Below are 24,620 nucleotides of genomic sequence, written 5' to 3'. Positions count from 1 at the left end.
ATAAATAATCACTTTTGTTTGTGGATTGTTTTTGTTAACACTTCGCCTCACACTCATGATTTACAGGTTCAATGGCGGTATTGTGAAACGGCACAAGCTTCCTTCTAACAGGTTAGGCAACAAATATCATGTTTCTGCACGCAGGCACAGCTCAATTCCTCTTTCAGTCGCGCACATGTGAATATTCATCTGGATTAAAGCAGAACGCGAGAACGGCGCGTTCACACGTCGGCTTTGTGCTTGTTTTCCTTGGTCTTTATTTGCATACGCGTTCTGCTTTTATTAGAAGTGTGGGTTTCTGTTTTTAGCTGAGGTTGAAATAGCGATAAGAAACATTGAAGCAGACGTGTTCTGAGGCAGGTGTTCAGTTGTGGATGTGCTCCGCTAACGCGCAGGTGAGTGTTTGTGATGCTGGTCAAACTGCGGTTGATCACATGCCTTTGTTTTCCTAACTTGGTTATAGTTTTGAATAGCCTTTGCTGAGCATATGATGATTTGAAATCGATATTAGTTTAAATGTAAGCTAATTTTGTCGGGACGATAGTTAGGTGTTTATTTATTAGTTTGTCTTAAATTTTTGTTTACGAGTAACGAGTTGCGGTGGTTTCGTTATATATCGTTGTTTTTGTTTATAATAAATGCTTGGTAGACTTGTTTTGTGTATGAAGAATCTTCGTTTTCAGTTAACTTCTTATTTATGATGATATAATCGTACAATTATTGGGATGCCCGATCCTGTTCCTCGAGATTTGCCTTCCAGCTAAGTTAAATTTCAAGTCTAACCAAACACACCTAAACCTGAGTTAAATAAGATCTTTAGGAGCACCTGATAATTACAAACAGGTGTGTTGGCATCTTTTCAGGATAAGTACTACACCCATTTTTTATATTGAAAGGGAAAGTAAAATTAACATTAAATTATATAGCCTACACTAATAGTCAAACGTTTATGAACACTAAGATTTTTTTTTTTTTTTTATTTTTTTATAAAGAAGTCTCTTCTGCTCACCAAGGCTGCTTTTATTTGACCCAAGTTATGGCAAAAAACAAAATTGTGAAATATTTTTCATCACTTAAAATAACTTTTTTATTTGAATATATATTTAAAATATAATTTATTCTTGTGATTTCAAAGTTGATTTTTTTAGCATCATCACTCCAGTCACAATCCCCCAGAAATCATTTATTATTATTATTATTATGCTGAAAACAGATGAGTAGAATTTTTTTAGGGTTGTTTGATGTATAGAAAGTTCAAAAGAACAGCATTTATCTGAGATATAAATCCTTTGTAATGTCTTTATTATCACTTTTGATCAATTTAAAGCATTCTTTGTTAAAGTCAAGTATTAATTTCTATAATTCCTTTCGCAAAAAAGCAAAAACTTTTTTTTTATTTCAGGTAAATGCTGATCTTTGGATCTCACTATTCATCAGATGATCCTAAAATATGTACTCAGCTGTTTTAAATATTGATAATAATAATAATAAAAATGTTTCTTAAACAGCAATTCAGCATATTATAATTATTTCTGAACGTTCATGTGACACTGAAGACTGGAGTAATGATGCTGAAAATTCAGATTTGATCACAGAAATAAATTACATTTTAAAATATATTCAAATAGAAAACACTTATTTTAAATAGCAAAAATATTTCACAGTATTACTGCTTTTGCTGCATTTTGAGTCAAATAAATGCAGGCTTGGTGAGCAGAAGAGACATAAAAAAAACAACTTTTTATTGTTTTTTTTTTTAGTTTGCGAAAACATACAATTCATAAACTATGTTTGGATAAAACAAGGGTTAATTTATTTAAATATTATTTCTTTTTTAAAGTTTATTTGTAGGCGCAATCTAATCACTTTCACAATTGTCTTTTAACTAAGTATTTTAGTATACTCCTATATTATTCTGTTTTTTTAGTGTATATCTCATAGTGTTATTGCAGACATACCAGGACATTACTGTACAAATATCTTTTAACATTTTCAACATACTGAAAAACTGTTGATTTATTCACTTTGAAAAAAGCTAAATCTTAAAAACAAGTGTTCTGTCTTAAAATATGTGTGGTTATTTCAGACATTCTCATTTACCACATAAATCTGCGACATTGTAAGATCAAATGACATCAAATTTGTTGTCATTGCGCCCAGTGGATTAGGGAAATTTTGCAGCACGCATAGACAGGCAGGTATTTAGGAAAGTACTTTCATGTTTGTGTTGTGCCATAGCTAAATAATGACAGAAAAAGCATACATATATAGCATAAATACTAAATATGCTTGCTATTGTGTATCATTGTGTAAACCTTTGTGTTTTTTTCTGACTGTCATCATTTGGGAATTAATGTTTATATCTTTCTGTGTTTGTCCAAAAATTAGCTCATATTGAGGTGCCTTCTCACTACCTTGGTTGATTTTTGATTGACCGCAACAATGTCCACCAATAAATCTGCCACCAGAAGAGCTATACTACAGACCTCCAGGACTAAATGGAACAGGACGGATAGCTTTGACATTTTTCCTATTATCAGTTCGGACACCAGTGAGTAACTCATGTTATTAAAATTTTATTATGATAATTGGCATTAGCCGATGTTGGCCAAATTTTATTTCCATAGATCATCCAGACCTCAGAAGTCACAGAATATGCAAAACAGTTCAGTCAACGCCCATGTATCCCTGGAGCTTTGTAATTGAATGGGTCATCCAGACCTCAGCAATACATTTTTCTGTTTTGTTTTTGAAGCAAACTGAACATTTACCAAGCAGGAGGAATGTTGTAACAACCGGCTGTCCTTTTTTTAACAGGGAAGTGTGAAGACGACAATGTAGAGCGCTGGCTTACGACAATCTCCAAGTAAGCTGAATCTCACAAGTGTTCATGCCTCTTTCATTGTGGCTTTATTTAGGGATAAAGCTTTCTCAAAAGCTTTCAGATGCTCTTTTGTGCCGTCTGTTATAATTTGCATTTCTTCCCAGAATATTTTCTGGAAAGCATTTCCGCTATGGTCACTAATATAATTTGACTTCCTTGTTTAAGGGACGATACGAAACCAGAGGCTGTCCTGGAGTCAACAGGTAAGTTTACCTGTCCCATTGGTGAAAAAACTAAACAAAACTGAACCTCTGAGAATGAGCTCATAACAGCTGTGTTTATTTAATTAAAAATACATGAAAAATTATTTCATGTATTTCAAAAAATTACAAAATATTATTGCAACTTAAAATAGTGGTTTTTAATTTTTATATACTTTAAAATAGAATTTATTCAGGTGATGCAAGGCTGAATTTTCAGCATAATTACTCCAGTCTTCAGTGTCATATGATCCTTTAGAAAGCATTCTAATATAAGGATTTATTATCTATGTTGAAAACAGTTGTGCTGCTTAATATGTTTTTTGGAACCTGTGATACTTTTATTTCAGGATTCTTTAATGAATATAAAGTTAAAAAGAAAAGCGTTTATTTAAATAAAAATATTTTCGTTCAAAAGTTTACAGTCAGTACATATTTATTCCTTTTTTTTTTTTCTAAGAAAATACTTTTATTCAGCAAGGATGTGTTTAATAGATAGCAAAATATTTATATTTTGAATAAAAGCTGTTTTTTTTTTTTTTTTTTACTTTTTATTCATCAAAGAATCCTGAAAAACTATCACAGGTTCCAAAGCATTGATAATAAATCAGCATATTAGAATGATTTCTGAAGGATCACGTGATACTTACAGTGGTGTGAAAAAGTGTTGGCCCCCTATTGATTTTTTACTTTTTTTGCATGTTTGTCACACTTTAATGTTTCAGATCATCAAACAAATTTAAATATTATTCAAAGACAACACAAGTAAACATAACATGCAGTTTTTAGGGGATAAAAAATCCAAACCCACATGGCCCTGTGTGAAAAAGTGCCCCCCCCCCCCACACCCAGGACTGATTACTGCCACTCCTGTTCGCAATCAAGAAATCACTTAAAGTGGTAAACCTTGACCAAAATTACCCCACGATCCCAGCGACGACTCATCCAAGAGGTCACAAAAGACCCCAAAACAACATCTAAAGAACTGCAGGCCTCTCTTGCCTCAGTTAAGGTCAGCCACCATAAGAAAGAGACTGGGCAAAAATGGCCTGAATGGCAGAGTTCCAAGACGAAAACCACTGCTGAGCAAAAAGAACATAAAGGCTCAGTTTTGCCAGAAAACATCTTGATGATTCCCAAGACTTTTGGGAAAATACTCTCTTGACTGACGACGAGACAAAAGTTGAACTTTTTGTGTCCCATTACATCTGGTGTAAAAGTAACACAGCATTTCATAAAAAGAACATCATACCAACAGTAAAATATGATGGTGGTAGTGTGATGGTCTGGAGCTGTTCTGCTGCTTCTGGACCTGGAAGACTTGCTGTGATAAATGGAGCCATGAATTCTGCTGTCTACCAAAAAATCCTGAAGGACAATGTCCGGCCATCTGTATGTGACCTCAAGCTGAAGCGAACTTGGGTTCTGCAGCAGGACAATGATCCAAAACACACCAGAAAATCCACCTCTGAATGGCTGAAGAAAAACAAAATAAAGACTTTGGAGTGGCCTAGTCAAAGTCCTGACCTGAATCCTATTGAGATGCTGTGGCATGACCTTAAAGAGGCGGTTCAAGCCCTAAAACCCTCCAATGTGGCTGAATTACAACAATCCTGCCAAGATGAGTGGGCCAAAATTCCTACACAGCGCTGTAACAGACTCATGTCAAGTTATCACAAACGTTTGATTGCAGTTGTTGCTGCTAAGGATGGCCCAACCAGTTATTAAGTTTAGGGGGCAAACACTTTTTCACACAGGGCCATTTGGGTTTGGATTTTGTTTAGCCTTCATAATAATAATAAAAAAGCTCATTCAAAAACTGCATTTCGTGTTTACTTGTGTTATCTTTGATTAATATTTAAATTTCTTTGATGATCTGAAACATTATAGTGTGATAAACAACAAAAACAACAAAAAATCAGGAAGGGGGCCAACACTATTTCAACACAGTAATGGCTGCTGAAATTCCACTTTGCATCACAGGAATTAATTATATTTCAAAGTATAATAAAATATGAACCATTATTTTATATTCTATAAAATTTCACAATATTACTGTTTTTTTATTTCTGTATTTTTGAGCAAATAAATGCAGCCTTCTTTAAAAACATTACTCTTACTGATCCCAAACTTGTGAACAGCAGCGTATATTTTAATTCAGTAGACTGTTTGATAAATGTGATCAGCTCAATGCATATGCAAAGCTCTTGTGAACACCTATTTAACCCTGGAGCTCTGTGTAAACATTGTGGATATATCATTAACATACTGATATGATTCACACAGAGTCATTTCTCTGTGATGGCTAACAGTGTGCTAGTTTATGTCATTTTACCAGGGTTAGTAGATCAGCTGACCTACTGACCCGAGGGCATGACTTGTTGCTTCTGAATTTCTCACTATTAAATACTGTATTGTAAAACATGCTGCTTTGCTTTTAGTAAACCCTATAAGAAGAAACGAGAGCGCAGAAGATGATCTGGCACTGGGAGTGGAAGGTAAACATTCCCCATTTTGTATTGCTCGATTATTTAACTAAATACTCATCTAAGACATATGACCAATATGAATGAGTGACATCGGTTGACATCAAGGTTTAAATGATTCTTTATTAAAGTATTGATCATACAGTGGCATATGGAGTCTGTGTTTCGGAATACATTGAAGTGTTCCGAAGCCTGTGCGAACCCTGGATTTTAAACATGGCAAACCTCTCCATACCTTCTAACACAAACACTGGCAGAAAGTGAGACAGTCCAGTCCCCGCTGTCTCGTGCTTCAGGGGACACCAATCTGAGATGCGTCACGGCACATTTGTGGAAACATCACCTGCTACCGCATGATTTCCAGTTACAGGGAAAGATAAGGAGTAGATAAAGCAGAGAAATGCTTGCATCTTAGCCTAACAAGATTTACTCAAGTATGACATGTTCCTAAATCAACATCCTTGTAGGTCTGGGGAGAAAACCAACCAACCAACCAACCAACCAACCAGATCAACTAATGCAGTCAGATTTTATTGTTAGCATTTATGGACTTCAATATTCAATATTATCAACATATTATTTCCCTTTTGAAGTTGGTTATAGTTTCTTCTAAGTTCTACTTCTAAGATGTAAATAATGCAGAAAAGGTAACCTAAGATTTACTTGAGTATTATTTTTGTTTTAGTTCAGACAACTTTTGACTTTCAGGAGTTCAAGTAATTCATCTCAATGCAGTGTTGCCATTATTTTTAAGAGACCTGATTGTCACATTCAGTAACTTGTTTTCTCGTGACATCAGGATTAGTTTGTTCAGTTATTTTTCATGTGATGAAAACAAAGCACTTTGCTCCTGATGACATGTATAGGGAAAATAAGTTATTTAATATTGAACAATTTAAAATCACATATAAAATTGAAGTCAAAAGTTTACATATGCCTTGCAGAATCTGCAAAATGTTAATTATTTTACCAAAATAAGAGGGATCATAAAAATGCATGTTATTTTTTTTTATTAAATACTGACCTGAATAAGATATTTTACATACAAAACAGTTACAGATAGTCCACAAGAGATAATAGTAGTTACATTTATAAAAATGACCCTGTTTTAAAGTTTACATACACTTGATTCTTAATACTGTGTCGCTACAAGAATATTGAACAACTGTGTTGTTTTGTTTAGTGATAGTTTTTCATGAGTCCCTTGTTTGTCCTCAACAGTTAAACTGCCTGCTGTATGATTTTGAAATCCATCTTTTCACACTAAGGCCGCGATCACACCGAACGAGTTTTAGCAGTGAGAGGCGCCTTTTTTGAATGGTTTTCTGTTGCCAGTGAGCGTTCTGCGCGCTGCTTATGCGCCCCGGGCGCCTCGCCTTTTTGCCGCCTGCTGCGCCTTGCGTTTTTGCAGAAGCGTTCTGAGCGCTTGAAGTTGAAAAAAAAGCAACTCTGTGCGGAAAAACGCCCGACGTCATTCGCATTTTTTCCATTGTCCAATCGAATGAATGGAGAGGCGGGCCTTCTGTTGTGGTGACGAAAGTTTACCGTTGCTTAAAAAGTCCGGAGACTGCAAGAAATGGAGGAGAAACTTTTGGTGTCTGTCGTGGGTAAACCGGAGCTGTATTTTTTAGGGTTTCTGCTAATATGACAGTTTAATTAACAGCAAAAACCAAAGATTTTAGAGCGCTGGCGCTATAATCCTTTGATTTGACTGTCAGGACAGCTGTTTTGGTCGTTGCCTAGCAAAATAAAACAACGGCAGCACACTGCTCTTTTTTAAAAGTCACCAAAAAAAGGCAGTGCTGTGCGCCTCGCGTTTTTAGAACGAAAAGACGTGTTCGGTGTGATCAGGGCCTAAGAATAACTGAGGGACTCATATGCAACTATTACAGAAGGTTTAAATGCTCACTGTTCTTCAGAAAAATCCTTTAGGTCCCACAAATTCTTTGTTTTTTTAGCATTGTTGTTTATTGAATCCTTTCCAACAATGACTGTATGATTTTGAGATCTAGCTTTTCTCACTGGGAACAACTGAGGGACTCATATGCAACTATTACAGAAGGTTCAAACGCTTACTGATGCTTCTGAAGGAAACACGATACAATAAGAGCCGGGGGTGAAAACTTTTGAAATTTGAAGATCAGGGTAAATTGTACGCATTTTATCTTCTGGGAAACTTGTAAGTATCCTCTGTGGCTTCTGAAGGGCAGTACTAAATGGGGAAAAAAAGATATTTAGGCAAAATAAGAAAAATGTACACATCTTCATTCTGTTGAAAAGTTTTCACCCCCCCAGCTCTTAATGCATCGTGTTTCCTTCTGAAGCATCAGTGAGTGTTTGAACCTTCTGTAATAGTTGCATATGAGTCCCTCAGTTGTCCTCAGTGTGAAAAGATGGATCTCAAAATCATACAGTCATTGTTGGAAAGGGTTCAAATACACAAAAATGCTGAAAAACCAAAGAATTTGTGGGACCTGAAGGATTTTTCTGAAGAACAGCAGGAAGTTCAACTGTTCAGGACAAACAAGCAACTCATGAACAACTATCACTAAACAAACAAAAAAATAAATACAGCTGTGAATTATTCAGGTAACATCACTTTTGAATGGGGGTCATTTAAAACTATTATTTTCTCTTGTGGACTATATGTAAGCGTCTATTATGTCAAATATCTTATTCAGGTCAGTACTAAATAAAAAATGACATGCATTTTGTATGATCTTTCTTATTTTGGTAAAATAATTAATTCAACTAAAAATAAGTTTATAAGTCTTATTTTGATCTACATCCAAGTACATGTCGTACTAGGCTAAATAATCCCTTGCACGATACTTGTGACTACTGTGGTGTTAGGAAAATTTGAAGAGGTTTACCTTGAGCTGACCTTTCACTTTAGGCACCAAGAGCTGAGTTTCAGAAACTTCAATGAAATTTCAGGTGAAGCTCAGACATGTTCTAACATACCGTAAATCCCAACAGATAAGATACTAGAGTTATGATGTTTAGATGTTTTTGCCCCTATACTAAGAAAATATGTTAGAATCCGTATTATCTACTCATTTGGAAATGTATCTTTAGCCCAACAAAAACAGGACAAAACTATTCTGGAATGTACAATACATTCTAGTGTAGCTTCCTAACAATAGCTTACAATCAGCTGCATCCCAAAATTCATTTGCTTGCTTGCCAGGCATTGTTCATATCTGTTAACATTTCTAAAAGATCATGTTCGCGTCGACCACCTATAATTGTTTTTATTCTGCCCGGTGTGCTGTTTTTCTTCAGGGTTCTGTCTGTCTTCTGTCCTGGGTTATTCCTTTTCAGGGTGACTTTGTAGTGAGTGTCTTGACTCTCGTCTGTTTGACTCTTCTTAAGAAAAGTTGCGTACCTCCTGTGAATCTGTCATTCATGTCAGTTGCGTTGCCAGACACTCCCCTTGTAGTGAATGAGGTGCTTTGGTTTTGTAACACAGCTGCTATGGAAGGTACAGGACAGAATGGATTGTTGCTCTTCGGAATCCGCCAAGATTAAACAAAGACGCTGGTTTAGGAAAATATGCTGGACGCTTTGGATCAGGGTCCACTTTTGAGAAGGCATCAGCATGCCCCTGACAACATGCCAAAATCTTCCGTACAGCTGTTTATGAGAAGACATCAAAACAACAATGAAGAATATTGACCTAATATAGCTTCTGTATTGCTGTCTGGAGGTGTTTGATTGAAAACACAGATGTTGTCCATCTTTATAAGAACTCCTCTGTGCTTTTTCTGTGTCTGATGCAGCATCTTTATATGGGAGACGATCTCTCAAGACTGTACGAGACCTTCTGAGGTAAGAACGATTTTATATTTAATGCAGCACTTTCATGTATAACATGAATGACTTTGACTTTTCACCTGGATATAGCCAAAATGATAAGCTGACAGTTATTTGCATGTAATGGGCAAAATTCATTTTGAGATTTGGAATAGATTACATTTAACAATTAAGTGATGTTTTAATGTTAACTTGAAGTTAGTTTTAGATGACAGAAAAGGTAATTTGACAGCTAAATTTATCTTAAATATATAGTGTATTCCTAGTTACAAATGGTCAAAAAAGTATATTAACAACCTTTCCTTTATCCACTATTCATTTGCAGTATATAGAAACACACACTGCATGTCTGTGTCACATCAAAGTGTTTGAAATGACTTGAAGTGGTACATTTGTTATATGAATATGCACTATGTATGTGTATGTATATACTATATAACAGACAGAGTGCTGTGTAAGTGTATATGTGCGTGATGTAGGCTTGTTCAGGCACCTGGCAGAGACCTTAGGCACATTTCCCATGCAAATGCTGATTTGTTGACATGCCACCGCATGGGCTGCTGGGCTGGTTTGCATGAGGTGGAATGTCACTGATGGGGCGATGAAGTAGGAAAAGAGCTATTCTGACCGGAATTGGGTGAAACAGAGGAAAATGTGACGGAGGGCTTTGGTGTTTAGGATAGGAAGGTCAGCAGTGTTTGGTTTCTATTCACTAATGTTTGCTGGTGTCATCCACACATAGGTCATCTCAAGATCCTCCTGCATTGACCAGGTGGAACAGTTTTGCATCAAATTGTTCAATACCGTCTGACGTCAGGTCTGGTTTTCCCCCAAATTCTTCCCCACTTGTCAATCACTAATTTGGATTTGTTAATAATCCTGCTAATATTTTGTTTTGCAGTGTGATGGATGTGTTGAACATACTGCAGGATGACCCTGAAGAACTCTTGCTGGATTTGGGTTTTGGCATTGAGGAGCCCGACATTACGGGGAGAATCCCAGCCCGATTCCTCAATTACCCGTCCTGCGCTCGTGGCATCAGCTTTCAGCTCTTTCTGGAGGCTCAGCAGAACCGAATGGATGTTGAAAATACAGATGTCAGAAGTAAGCAAGTTTCCTCAAGTTCACACAAAAACGAAAGTCGTTTTTTACTCAATTGTTTCAAACTCTTCCATGGAAGTCAAACTGTGAATTTCTGAAGAACATTCTTGCCAGTGATTCAGTATAATGAATGAGAAAGAAAACTGGGGCAAACTCAAAAAACAGGTCTGTATACTTGTGTGCTATAATTTAGTTTTTTAAGTCATACCTTTTTTGGTCTAAAAAGAAAATATAGTGCACAAGACATATGGACATTATTTTTGAGGGTCGAATGGCCCTTTTAAATATCTTTTCTTTATAGCCATACTTTTGACATTGGAATCTGTTCTCATGCCCATCTGGATGTTAGTCATAGCCTGGGTAACACAGGTGTTTACATTTGGTATGAGATGTAAATAGCAACTGTGTTATGGAGGATGATGACAGTGGAAAAGCCATTTATGATTCCATAGACTTTAAAGATGCTGTATTTAATAATGACACTGGTACTGGAGTCCAAATTCTAAATATTGGAGGGATTCCTTTCTCCCACCCCTTCCTTCCTCTACCTGATCTCATGACCAAAATGCATGCAAGATGCGAAATACGTACCAGTAAGTACATATCACTGCAGTTTCCAGCAGAAATTCGCTTTACGGACATAGGTTTGCTCATTAGCTCAGCCGGCACGAAATTGGACTTAGGATGATTCCTCAATTACCCGTTCTGTGCTCATGGCATCAGCTTTCAGCTCTTTCTGGAAGCTCAGCAGAACCGAATGGATGTTGAAAACGCCAATGTCAGAAGTGAGCAACTTTTCTCAAGTTCATACAAAAATGAAAGTCATTTTTACTCAACCTCACATTGGTTCAAACTGTTCCATGGAAGTCAAACTGTGAATTTCTGAAGAACATTCTTGCCAGTGATTCAGTATGAACTCAAAAAAAAAACAAAAAACAGGTCTATATACTTGTGTGCTATAATTTTGATTTTTTAAGTCATACCTTAGTTTTGGCCTAAAAAAGACTTGGAAATATAGTGCACAAGACATATGGACATCATTTTTGAGGGTTGAATTACCCTTTTATCTTTTCTTTATAGCCACACTTTTGACATTGGAATCAGTTCTCATGCCCATCCGGATGTTAGTCATAGCCTGGGTAACACAGGTGTTTACATATGGTATGAGATGTAAATAGTGACTGTGTCATGGAGGATGATGACAGTGGAAAAGCTGTTTATGATTCCATAGACTTTAAAGATGCTGTATTTAATAATGACACTGGTACTGAAGTCTAAATTCAAAATATTGGAGGGATTCGTTTCTCCCACCCCCTCCTTCCTCTACCTGTTCTCATGATGAAAATGCATGCAAGATGCAAAATACGAACCAGTAAATACATATCACTGCAGTTTCCAACAGAATTGAACACTGGAGGTGGTAAAACAACAAGCACTTGTAATTGTTTTCATTCACAGTTATGATTATGGACATAACAAGCTTGATCAGTAGCTCAGCCGGCATGGAATTTGACTTAGGATGATTCCTCAATTACCCGTCCTGCACTTGTGGCATTAGCTTTCAGCTCTTTCTGGAAGCTCAGCAGAACCTAATGGACGTTGTAAACGCAGATGTCAGAAGTGAGCAAGTTCACACAAAAATTAAACCTCACATTGTTTCAAACTCTTCCATGGAACTCAAACCGTGAAGACTTGAAATATAGTGCACAAGACATATGGACATCATTTGTGAGGGTTGAATTACCCTTTTAAATATATTTTCTTTATAGCCACACTTTTGGCATTGGGATCTGTTCTCAGAAACCGAGAATCCATTCCGTGCCGTTCCGGACCAGCCAGTACGGATATGGTTTCAGAGCTCATAATCAAATTTGTTAGTCGTTACCTTGTTTTCAGTTCACAATTTCAATTTGTGCAATTTGAGGGAAAATGGAAACGCAGCTATAGATTCCAATAAAGAACTTAACAATGTAGATTTTTTTTTTTATTGCACAATGGTTCTTTATGCTGATTATTTAAGGTTATTTAAATGCTTTTAAATCCAAAAATGGTTCTTCTATGACAGGGGTGCCCAAACTTGGTCCTAGAGGGTCAATGTCCTACAGAGTTTAGCTCCAACCCCAATTAAACACACCTGAACCAGCTAATCAAGCTCTTAGGCATTGTAGAAACTTCCCTGGCAGGTGTGTTGAGGCTAGAGCTAAACTGTGCAGTACCCTCCAGGACCGAGTTTTGGCTCCCCTGTTCTATGGCATCACTGCAAAATCCCCCTTTTTTATTTTAAAGAGTGCATGCTTTCAGAAGTTGAATGTATTTTACAGTAAATATTATGCGTGAAACAGCAAAAATAGAAGTTGACATTCATTTCCTGTACAGCTGCAATGTGTTGAAAGTCTGATAAGCAGAGTTTTATGCAAGTCAAGAGTCTTGAAATCTGGATGAAACCTCTACTAGATGGCCATCCGGGTGACGTGAGCAGGGGATTAACTGGGCAGCTGTATAATAACTCAATAGTTTTTTTTTTTTAAATTAATACTACGTATAATAATAAGGAATACCTTTTTTTAATTATAGATATTCTATTTCTATATCTTATTAAAATTACTATATTATTATAATTGCCCTCTTCTTGATCCTCAAACCTCCCCTCATTCTTGATTAAAGGAGTTCATTTAAAATATTATTTTTGCTCTTATTATTATTATTGTTATTATTATTACTGCCATTTATCATCTTCCTCACCCTTACCTCTGAGTACCATTCACACCCTCCATCCTCAAATTTTTGTGATTAATACTATTGTTATTGTCATTTTTATTATTGTTTATTATTATTATGTCTGTTGTACTTTTCTACATGTTCCCTTGTTTATATACTTCCAACCTCGACACACAGTTGCAGTTACCACTTACACACACACTCACATGCACACACAAATCATGTTTACTGTCATGTATGTTTTGTTGACCTTTGATGTATCACCTGTAAATAGTATATTTGTTGGCAATAAAAAAAAAAAGTCTTGAAATCTCTATCTCTTTTCTTTCCGATGTTCAGATCGGTTTAGGCAACTGGAGGTACTTCAGCAGGTCACCACAACGTTCACCTCTCTGGTCGGTGCAAATACTCTGGATGCGGACACAGCCTCCAGGGAGAAGAGAAGACGTATGGCCATGACTCTGCGTAGAGCCTTCAAGAAGAGCCTCAGCCAAGCCAAAACGCTACAGAACCAGAACATGCCACCTTCTGTGACCTCCCCAGCCAAGCCTGGCCTTGAATCATCTGGAGTGCCAATAGTAGATAAAAGGATCTCTTCTAAACGCACAAGGATGTCAGACAATGGTCTCTCCCCATTAGAAGAGGAGCGGAATGTTAATACGGAGGCAGCTGAGTTGGTTCTAAACAGCCCAACGGCAAGAGGAACATCAGAACCTCTGAAGCTCGACTCTGTCCCATCTACAACCGAAGAGAGTCTGCAACAGCCTATTGAATCTTTCGAGCTGGAAGAGGTGAAGTATTTTTGATCTGCAGTGATATTCTTTGTATGCACTTCCACATTGTTCTCTTTCTAATGTTGTTGATTGTTTTTCAGATCCAGAGTTTTGATGAGGGAAGCATTCCTGGGAGCTGCAGTGGTCCAGTGGATCCTGGAGGTGCATTTTCTTTTAAAATACCCAAGCAACTGCATAGCATTGTAGTGGCGAATTGTATACAGGCTAACACCTGTACTTTGGAAAAATATCTAATAAAAATGCAATATTCTTCCTTTTGCTTCCTGAAAAGCAAACCTTTTTAAAAGCCATGGTGTGGATTCAAATAATTTACTTAGAACAATTTCCATCTCTGATATTATGCAAATGACTCATGCGATTGTCCAGTCATTTTCATATGTGCAGCAGGCTACATGCTCTATAGCTGAGATAAAGTCCACCTGACCACAGTGCTCTGGAAAAATGGACTTGTTTGTTTAGTCTGATCAAGAGGCTTTAGTGTTCTTCTAAATGCTTGTGGTATGTGGCCACATGCTAATCTTGATCTTGGTTCCATGCAGGTGAACGAATCGGGTCTTCCGTGATGAGAACAAACAGCTGTCAGTCGGACAGCAGCGGCTTTCTAGAGGAGCCCTTCATACCTGCGCTGTCCCAACAAAACAACCCTGGACCAGAGCTCATGAAGGTAAGACATGTTTTAGTTCTTTCCTTATTTCAGAGGCTTTGAGTACCATTATTATTAGTGCTATAGAGTAGTTTGTATGTGCTATTGTGTTACTTCTGTCATGGGGAATTAGAAAATACAATATTTTATAAGCTAATTGTTCTAGAAATATCTGTATATCATTTCTTAAGATATATTACACCACTGTTGAAAAGTTTGGGATCAGTAAGATTGATAAAAGGTTTTCTATTAATTTAATTTTAAAATGTATCGTGGTTTTCAAAAAATAAAAAGCAGCACAACAGTTTCAACTTTAAGAACCAAATTAGCATATTCTAATGATTTCTGACAGATCATGTGACACTGAAGACTAGTATAGCTGCTGAAAATTCAGCTTTGCATTACAGGAATAAATTACATTTTACAATATAATAAAATAGAAAGCAGTTATTTTAAATAGTAATAACATTTTATAATATTTTACAGGTTTTACTGTATTTTTGGATAAATGCATATAAATGCAGCCTTGGTGAGCATTAGAAAGTTCTTTTAAAAACATTTAAACAAGTAAATTATATTCAGCAGTTTTACCCAATAAAAGGATATATATGAAAGCCCATTTTCATCATTGAATAAAGAATAGAACAATTTTAGAGATTTTAACTTGCAATTGTGGCTTTTTTTCTCAGAATTACGAGATATGAACTAAGAAAGAAATAAAGTCAGAATTATGAAATATTAACTTGTAATTGTGACTTTTATCTTAGAATTGCGAGATATAAACACAATTGTGAGAACTGAAGTCAAAATTGTGAGACAGTCTTTTAGCTGTGAGAAATAAAGTCAAAATTGCAAGATATAAACTCGCAATTGTGGCTTTTTTTCTCAGAATTGCGGGATATAAACTCACAACTGTGAGAAATAAACTTGCATTTGCATTGGCTTTTTTCTCAGAACCGCAAGATATAAACACTTAATTGAGACTTTTCTTGCAGTTGCACGAAAAGTATAAAACACTAACTTCTTTCTCGGAATTGTGAGATAAAAACTTGCAGTTGCGACTTATAAAATTTAGTTCTGAGTGGAAAAAGAAGACTGATATGTTCTGAGAATTGCAAGTTTATATCACAATTCTGACTGACTCACAGTTGCGTGTTATAAAGTAAGAATTGTGAGATAGAAACTTGCCATTGTGACTTTTTTTTTATAAACTTGCAATTGCAAGAAATAAAGTCAGAATTGCAGGATATAAACTGCGAGTTTATAGTGTAAATTATGAGAAAAAAGACAGAATTGTGAGATGTAAATATTTTTTTTGGAATATGTATCAGTAGCCAATGCCTCAATATTCTTTGAAGTACTTTGGCAAATACCACTTACCAGTGGTACTTTACCTTTTTGATATGGTTTGAACCTTTCCTGTCAAGGCTGACATCCATACTTCAGAAAAGGTCACAAAGTAACATGATTGGCTCAACCAGTGTTCAGTTTGACATCTGTTTGTTTAAACAACGCAGACAGACCTGTTTGGGGAAACCTGTTTGGGTACAATAAACATAATAGCTATAATGGCCATAGAATAGATTTGGTGTTTTTAGTATAGCAGGCATTAAGCAATGTGGATATTTACCACATGCTTGGGTGTGTTTATGAATATTTGTTTCTTTTGCTGTTTCTGCTTTTTGCAGATGCTGAATGCAATCTCACAAGATAGCACAGAAGATCAACAGAAGAGACCAGAACAGCGAGAAACAGAGGATCCTACTACAGATGAACCGAACTGTGAAACAGGGTTGAATCAGAAACCCTTGCCTATGACAAACTCTGGCAAAACTGTTTTGGGAACAGCAGACTCTGAAACCTTGTTTGACTCAGGAGAGTTGAGGAAAATAATAAGTGAAAAAGAAAACTCTTTGTCGCCAGATATGAGTAAAGAAAGCAATAACGGTGTTTACACTCTGGCATACTTTGTTCAAATGGATCCCGTTGGTTATCAGACTGAAATTCATGACCGACTGCAAGGATCAGGTCTGAACCGACGTGTTTATAAAGAAGGCATGTCCCTGTTTGAAGAATTAAAATCTGCTGAGACAAACTCGCACTTGAATCTCACTGATCTGAGGACAGGTGTTGTGGAAAAGCAGGTGGATGCCTTTACAAATATTGAGCTGGGCAAAAAAGATCCAGCTTTGGAACTGATTCAGGAATCTCCAGCTTCTACGCAGAGCAAAACCGTGACCTCTGATGCATCCGTTGGACGTAATTCCCCCACAGCGCTCAAACTGAGGAGAGAATCTTTCTCCAGAAGGTCCTGGTCTGATGTAATCACAGATAATGACTCAGGAACAGCACAAACACCCACCACACAGACACCGTTCACATCTGTGGACACATCTCCACCTCACTGGAACTCTGTGGAGTGTTCTGGAGATCTTGGACATTTGCGTTCACGGTCGATATCTCTGGACACGGGACTGTCGTATGAGGAGGAGGATCACAGACTGCAGGGTGCATTGTGGGCAGGGGCACAGCGATGCTTATACTGTGGGTCCCAGATCAACTACGGCAATGGCTGGGCAAAACCTCAACCTGAGCTGTCCTCCAGTCTGCCTGTAAGTAGTTGCTCTATAAATTATTAGGGGTGGGGAAAAAAATCGATATTGCAATATATTGTTGTGCTCTCTGTCGCAATAAATAATCGATACACTAACGGCCAATATCGATATTTTATTACAACACAAAATGATTAATTTACCTGTTGTCAGTGTCACTGTCACTACCCAATATCTACCATTCTGTTTGCGGGGGGCGCTGTTCGAGTAAATAGGGGTAAAGTGGCGGAAGCAGCGGCCAGTGAAGAACACAAGTTAACTAACAACAACAGAGAAGAATGGCAGAAAATAATGAAAAACAAATCAAAGACCCACCCGCTAGTTGAGCATGCTGATCAGTTATGGCGCTTTTCCACTACACAGTACCAGCTCGCCTCGGATCGACTCGGTTCGGCTCTGTTTGGTTTTCCACTGTGTAAAAGTTGTACCTGTACCGGCTTCCAGGTACTTTTTTTCGTACCACCTCCGGCGAGGTTCCAAGCGAGCTGAGGCGAGCTGAGGCGATACTAAAATGTAACGTGAAAACACAGCAGACTGCTGATTGGTCAGAGAGAATAGTCACTATTCACTGCGTCATCATTGCACGCGCCAGCAATAGTATCCAGAATAACCCCACCATTTTTAAAAAGTTTGGCCAGAGATTGCGTGACATATCCAATCCATTACATATTATGGCAACTCGGAAGAATACGCCGTGGTCAAACGAGGAGGTGCAGACAGCGGGTGTGTGTCGCGTAGAAGATTACGTCACGGCAGTTTCCTGCAGCGTCGCTATGACAACCAGGTACTATTGTGGAGGTACAGGTACAACTTTTACACAGTGGAAAACCAAACAGAGCCGAGCCGAGTCGAGTCGAGTCGAGCCGAGGCGAGCCGAGGCGAGCTGGTACTGTGTAGTGGAAAAGCGATTTTAGTGTTCCTCAAGAAGAATATGCCTTGATGTGTCCACTGTCCAGGTTAACATAAAGTACTTTACAGTAACTTACTACTGACGTTTCAGTATCATGGTTTACACATGTTAATTAATGTTCATGTTGTTTTTTAATGTTCATGCACTTTTATCTGTCTAGCTAGTGTTTACATTTAAGACCAGGAGGCAGTAAGTTATTATGCAAATGCATAAGATTTCCTTATTATGGGTATTTTTTTAATTTTTCAGTCACATATATCGTGATATATCGTTGATGAAATTTCTTCCAATATATTGAATATCGTAGATATCGCAAATCGTGATATTATCATTATCGTGGGCCACATATCGCCACAGAATTGAATCGTGAGTTACCTGTATCGTCCCACCCCTATAAATTATCATTATATATGATTAATTATTCAGGTTTTATATTGTACATCCAAAATGATTAGAGATGCATGATGTATCCGTCTTATTCTTCAAAGCGGGAAGTATGCTCATGGGCGAGACTTTGGTTTCATTAGCTGCTATAGGAAAATAACAAAAAGGATAACAACGTGCAGTAAACGGTAAAACAATTTGCACTAGAAACCAGTGTGTTCATAATTAAGAAAATACTTTAAAATAATATGGTAAGACACACCAATTTGCAATATCATCGTCAAAACTAGCTCTTTTGTACAGCTAAAAATAGCTGGACGTGGATGAGACTGGAAGCCAGACCCATAAAATGTACAAATTTTAAGCCCACGCTTAAGGGAAAATTTCTTTTTCTCAGAATTGTGTGATATAAATGAACAACTGCAAGAAATAAGTAAGAATTGTGAGATTTAAACTTGCGTTTGAGAGATATAAACTTGCAATTGTTGCTTTTCTCTCATAGTTGTGAGATTTAAACTCACATTTGCGAGATATAAACATGCAATTATGGCTTTTGTTTTAGAATTGCGTGATTTAAACTAGAAATTGTGAGAAATAAAGTCAGAATTGCGAGATAAAAACTTGCAATTGTGGCTTTTTTCTCAGAATTGCGTGATTTTAAAGTCCTAGTTGCAAGAAATAAAATCAGGAGTGTGAGCTAAAAACTCCTAGTTGCAAGAAATAAAGGAAAGGAGGAATAAAGTCAGAATTGTGAGATATAAAGAGAGATTTTTGGCTTTTTTTCTCAGAATTGCGTGATATAAATAAATGTAAGAAATGGCCACGTCCGGTATTACGGAATTTTTTTTTTTTTTTTTTACTTATATCAATATTGGTCAGTACTGGATATTTAATTGCACATTTTTCCCTATTTTTTTAATTTAGACTGGCGTCATTTAACGCTCATTTAAATTACATTTTAAACAGCTAATAATTTAATAACATCATCAAATGTTATTTGTAGGAAATCTCAGGATGAGTATACAGTTTTTGTACTGAATATTGCAGTTCAGTTGTAGCATTTTATTTTATTAGTAATTATTAAAATGTTATGAATATAGTATACAGTTGTCCTGTTCATCTATTGGTTATTGGCCATGACATTTGCTGTAAATTGTCTTTTCACTATTTGATCAATTTTTGTTGTTGGTGTGTCCTTTATATATATCATCCATCAGTGGGTTTCATTCATGAAAATCATTCTTTGAACTGTTTTTACGTAAAATGTTACATACAGCTAAATGCATTTGAAGCTTAAGAATTTCTATGTAAACATTTTGATGATTTTCACAGAAATTTGATCTGCTGTTGATATTGAGGCCTATAGTTTTTATATTTAGTTTATGACATAAAAAACACTGGTTGCACTAAGCTCATCCTGGTGTATGTGGGAGGAGCTCCACATTCAAAGCATGGGTTTCCAAGGGTTCTTTCCCACTAGTAGATCTTTCCTCTGATTTTAAGAACTAACTAAGATTAAACAGTTCTATTCTGGGAAAAACTCTTTTGCCTCTTAAACATCTGAGATTAAAAGCTGTGTGCACTGCTTATGTTTAATGAGGCTCATTTGAATTTGTATAGTTCATCTGCATGTGTAATGGAAAACACTAGCGAACATTGACCACTTCAAACAACACGCACTAAAATCCCCTTCAACTCACTTCCTCGCTTATAAGCACTCAACTGAAGCTACCTGCATTTGGAAGGAGGTTGCAAACTGCCAAATACTCCTTGCTATTTAACAAATCCAGCTAAAACCCCCTGGTTCAAGCCAATTTTATTTAAATATAATTGAGATATATTAATATTTTGAAATTTACTTTAATAACCCAGGTTTTTAGCTGGAGTAGCAGTTGGACCTACCAGCTTGTGAGACTGACGTCATGTTTTAACCATCCTCTAGCAATGAACCAGCTGTTATCCATCTTATTTTTCCCATAAAAGCAGGCATGGCCATTTTAAATGTTATGGGTCTGGCTTCCGGTCTTATCTGCATCCAGCTGTAAAAAAAAAAAAAGCTAATTTTGCTGCTCGATATTGCAAATAAGTGCGTTTTACCATATTATTTTAAAGTATTACCAAATTATGTATGACAGTGTTTTAGTGCCACTTTAAAAAAATATATAAAAAATCTAAGATTAAGAGATTAAAGTCCTATTTCGAGAATAAAGTTGAAATTACGAGAATAAAGTCGGAATTACAAGAATAATGTTGATATGTTTCAATGAGAATAATATTGAAATGTTTTGAGAATAAATATTAAATGATGAGAATAAAGTTGAAATGACAAGGATAAAGTCAAAATGTTTAGAGAACAAATTCGAAATTACGAGAATAAAGTTGGAATAACGAAAATAAAGTCTAAAGGTTTAGAGAATGAATTAGAAATTACAAGAATATTGTTGAAATGTTTCGAGAATGAATTCGAAATTACGAGACTTTATTCTTGTAATATTTTGACTTTATTTTCATAATTTCATCTTTATACTTGAAATATTACGACTTTAATCTCATGATCTCTGATTTTTTTGTATTTTTTAACGTGGCACTAAAACGGCATCGTAATTATGAACACGCTGGTTTGAAGTGCAAACCGTTATTGTTCTCGTTCATTCCCTATAGCAGCTAAGAAGAAAACCAGCTTAACAACTTTAAAGACCTTGTTTTCCCAGAAGGAAGCAAACAAGAGCAGACAAATATCCCATCTATTTTTCCTTCCAGTATTCCCTGGACGAGCTTGAAGAAATGGTGAAATGTTTGAGGAAGTTTCGGGCAGTTCTGACGGAAATTGAAGTGAGACTAGAAGAAGAACAAGCCTCTGTGATCGGATCTCTGTCAGATTCCCACAGGTGATAACAAATACAGGCATAACGGATATCTAAGTCATTAATAGTGCTTCTCAATTGCATGCAATTTGCAATGTGTAAAGTTGATTTTGTGTCTCAGGGAGGAAGTGGAAGATGTTTTGAGGCTACGAGAAGCTGTCAAACATGAAGCCGGGACGCTTGAACAGCAGCTGTCTGATCTGGTGCATCACTATGATGACAGCATTAAAATGGTATTCAATCTACTAGTGTTGGGCGATATGCTCAATTTTCATATCGCCCTATCGTCAGCCTGAGGTATCGCCGATACACGATACTATCGTGCTAATTTAATTAATTATCTATGTACTAAATTCCTTATTCGTTTTGTAAAGGTAGACTTTCTTTTGGCATATGATTAAGTTGTGCGTGTACAGAGCGCTGACTGTAATTCTGCCGGAGTTGTTCAAGTTACTTTCGGTTTCATTCTCTGCTATCATCAGTGAGTGAGCTGTAAATGTGCGTGCCAGAATGTAAATGAATGAATCTTTCTTTACCCGTCATATTGCGATAATGTTACCGCTGTATGTCTGACCGTTGTCATCAGGTGATGTTGTAGTTCAGTTCATATTGGATGCGGAGAAGTGATGCGCGTGTAATTCACGTGCGTATGTTTAGCGCCATCTGATCGCATCGTAATTCTAATTAACGCCTATAGATGTTACTGAGATGAATGTTTATGTTTACTATTATGATACATCGTAATTAATTCAGCCTGAACCAGGTTTTACTACCTCTGTTATCCTAATGACTGCAATGCTAATATAATATAACACTCCCTTTAGAATCTACCACCGTACTGTATGATGAAAATCTCCCATTTTCACTGCAGGAGGTGCGTTAAGGTGCTGTGGCCTCTCTGTGCGTGTGTTTATACCGCGGCAAGTTTCTGAAGCATCCTAGAACAGACTCTCTGTGCTGCATTGCTAAAGTTAAGTTCTTTGTTGACGGATAATAATAATTATCATCTAACTATCGTCAAAGGCATCATCAACAGGCGATATCTCTGGCTATCGTCGATACACGATACTATCGTCTATCGGCACAACCCTACAATCTACCCATGTACTATATAGTCAAACTAGGGTTTGGAGCAAAAATGACAAATTACAGTATTGAATGGACCACAAAACTGTACCATTATGTTTACAGAAGCTGAATCGGCTAATGGACGAACAGTCTCAGCTGTGCACCCAACTGCGAATTACCCCCTCTGATACGCCTCATTCAGAATCCACCTTAACCAGAAGTGTCGCCATACAGTGCTGCCTGCCACCAATCACGTCCAGTCCACAGCGGTGCATCCATCACTGCACCTGTCATGGGGCTTGTCAAGATCCACACCGGTTCCCCTGTCAAACCCAATGGGAGGCCAGTTGTAAACCAGACAGGCTGGACTTTGTAGCTTTTATTAAAAGTGTAAGAAACATCTTATACCCTCATCAGAGCAATTGATTCTGATAATGAAAATGATAATGTCCCAATGTGTTGCTAAGTATGCAATTTTATCTTTCAGTTGAAAAATTCATTACAACATTCAATCAACAACAACTCGTTGGAATAAGGTTTGTTTGAAATCATGACCCTATGAAATAGTTTGTTGGTAAAGCAGTATATACATCGCACAATTCAGACTTTTTTTTTCTCAGAATTGAGTTTATCTAACAATTGTTTTTTATGACTATGAAATAGTTTGTTGATAATAGTTGATATTTCTGAGTTGATTCTGATTTTTTTTTCTCCGAAATCTGAGTTTACATCTCGCAATGGATTTTTTTTCTCTGAATTTTGAGTTTACCTCTGGCAATTATGATTTTTTTTTTTCTGAGAATTTTGTTTACATCTTACAATTCTGACTTTTTCCTCAGAATTCTGAGTTTACATCTCACAATTGACTTTTTTTTTTCTCCGAATTTTGAGTTTACATCTCGCAATTGACTTTTTTTCTCTGAATTTTGAGTTTACATCTCACAAATTTCGAGTTTATATTTTAGAATTCTGTTTGTTTCTGTCAGTTAATTTTCTAAAAGTTAATTTTACTGAATGACTATAAAATATTTTTTTGATAATAGTTGATATTTCTGAGTTGATTCTGGCTTTTTCTCTGAATTTTGAGTTTACATTGTGCAATTCTGGCTTTTTTTCTGAGAATTTTAAATTTACATCTCATAATTCTGTTTTTTTTTTCTGCCAAAAAAAGTTAATTTTACTGAATGACTATGAAATAGTTTGTTGATAATAGTTGATATTTTTGAGTTGATTCAGAGTCTTTTCTTTGAATTTCACAATTCTGAACTTTTTTCCTCAGAATTCCGATTTTACATTTCACAATTCTGTTTCTTTGTTTCTGCCAAAAAAGTTAATTTTATTGAATGACTACGGAATTGTTTGTTGATAATAGTTGATATTTCCGAGTTGATTCTGATTTTTTTCTCTGATTTTTGAGTTTTTCTCAGAATTTTGAAAAAAAAGTTAATTTTACTTAATGACTATGAAATAGTTTGTTGATAGTAGTTGATATTGCTGACTTTTTCTCAGAATTTTCAGTTTACATGTAACAATTTTTTATTTATTTTTTGATAATTCTTACAATTCCGTTTTTTTTTTCTGCCAAAAAACTTTTACTTAATTGACTTTTTTTAATTTTACTAAAGTAGTTTGCTGAAAATAGTTGAGATCTTGCAATTTGGACTTTTTCTCAGAATTTTGAGTTTATATCTCATAGTTTACATCTCAATTTTTTTTGTTTGTTTGTTTCTGCCGCAGATTTAGGAGAGGTGATTGTGACTATATCTTGGTTTTTTCCCTCTAAATTGCAAGAAAGAAAGAATTGTGAGATATAAACTTTTTTTCCAGAAATAAAAAATTGCATATTTTATAATGTTGCTGAAACAACCTTCCATACATATGATATATCTGATAAATGTTTAGTAACACTTTATAGGGTGTGAATGGAATTTATTTTGACTTAAATGCAACACAAAACTAATCATTCTATTCTTTCCTTTCTTGTAGTGATGCAGCCTTGCACTGGTGAAGACCTGTCATCTTGTTGGTTTTTTGAAAATCACTCTTTTTTTGAAAGTCAAGTGCTGACTCTTGAGCACAGAATAAAGAAAAATGATGTATATAAACCAGTATCATGTTTTTATGAGTTTTTATGTGCACA

General features: G+C 36.2%; 1 protein-coding gene across 1 annotated transcript; it reads left to right on the top strand.

Annotated features, from left to right (window-relative positions):
• The first annotated feature begins 254 nt into the window (after window positions 1-254).
• On the top strand, window positions 255-24,589 carry itprid1 (ITPR interacting domain containing 1). Its single transcript, XM_073831148.1, has 17 exons — window positions 255-395; window positions 2,389-2,551; window positions 2,818-2,866; window positions 3,050-3,087; window positions 5,526-5,582; window positions 9,353-9,401; window positions 10,129-10,203; window positions 10,288-10,490; window positions 13,545-13,996; window positions 14,080-14,140; window positions 14,539-14,663; window positions 16,331-17,254; window positions 21,309-21,436; window positions 21,534-21,645; window positions 22,604-22,870; window positions 22,968-23,016; window positions 24,467-24,589. The coding sequence occupies exons 2-16, from the start codon at window positions 2,443-2,445 to the stop codon at window positions 23,013-23,015; spliced, it is 2,697 nt and encodes an 898-aa protein (XP_073687249.1). The 5' UTR covers window positions 255-395; window positions 2,389-2,442; the 3' UTR covers window position 23,016; window positions 24,467-24,589.
• Window positions 24,590-24,620: the final 31 nt, after the last annotated feature.

Source organism: Garra rufa, chromosome 24, assembly GCF_049309525.1.
Source record: "Garra rufa chromosome 24, GarRuf1.0, whole genome shotgun sequence".
In the NCBI taxonomy this organism is placed as follows: domain Eukaryota; kingdom Metazoa; phylum Chordata; class Actinopteri; order Cypriniformes; family Cyprinidae; genus Garra; species Garra rufa.
Note: the sequence above shows the minus strand (reverse complement) of the source record. Positions and strands in the feature narration are given on the sequence as shown.

Excerpts from the sequence above, each read along its gene's own strand:
- itprid1 (XM_073831148.1), top strand. The coding sequence starts at position 2,443 with ATGTCCACCAATAAATCTGCCACCAGAAGAGCTATACTACAGACCTCC. Across the intron at positions 21,646-22,603 it reads ATGATGACAGCATTAAAATG|AAGCTGAATCGGCTAATGGA; the intron begins GTATTCAATCTA and ends TTATGTTTACAG. Across the intron at positions 22,871-22,967 it reads TTGTAGCTTTTATTAAAAGT|TTGAAAAATTCATTACAACA; the intron begins GTAAGAAACATC and ends TTTATCTTTCAG.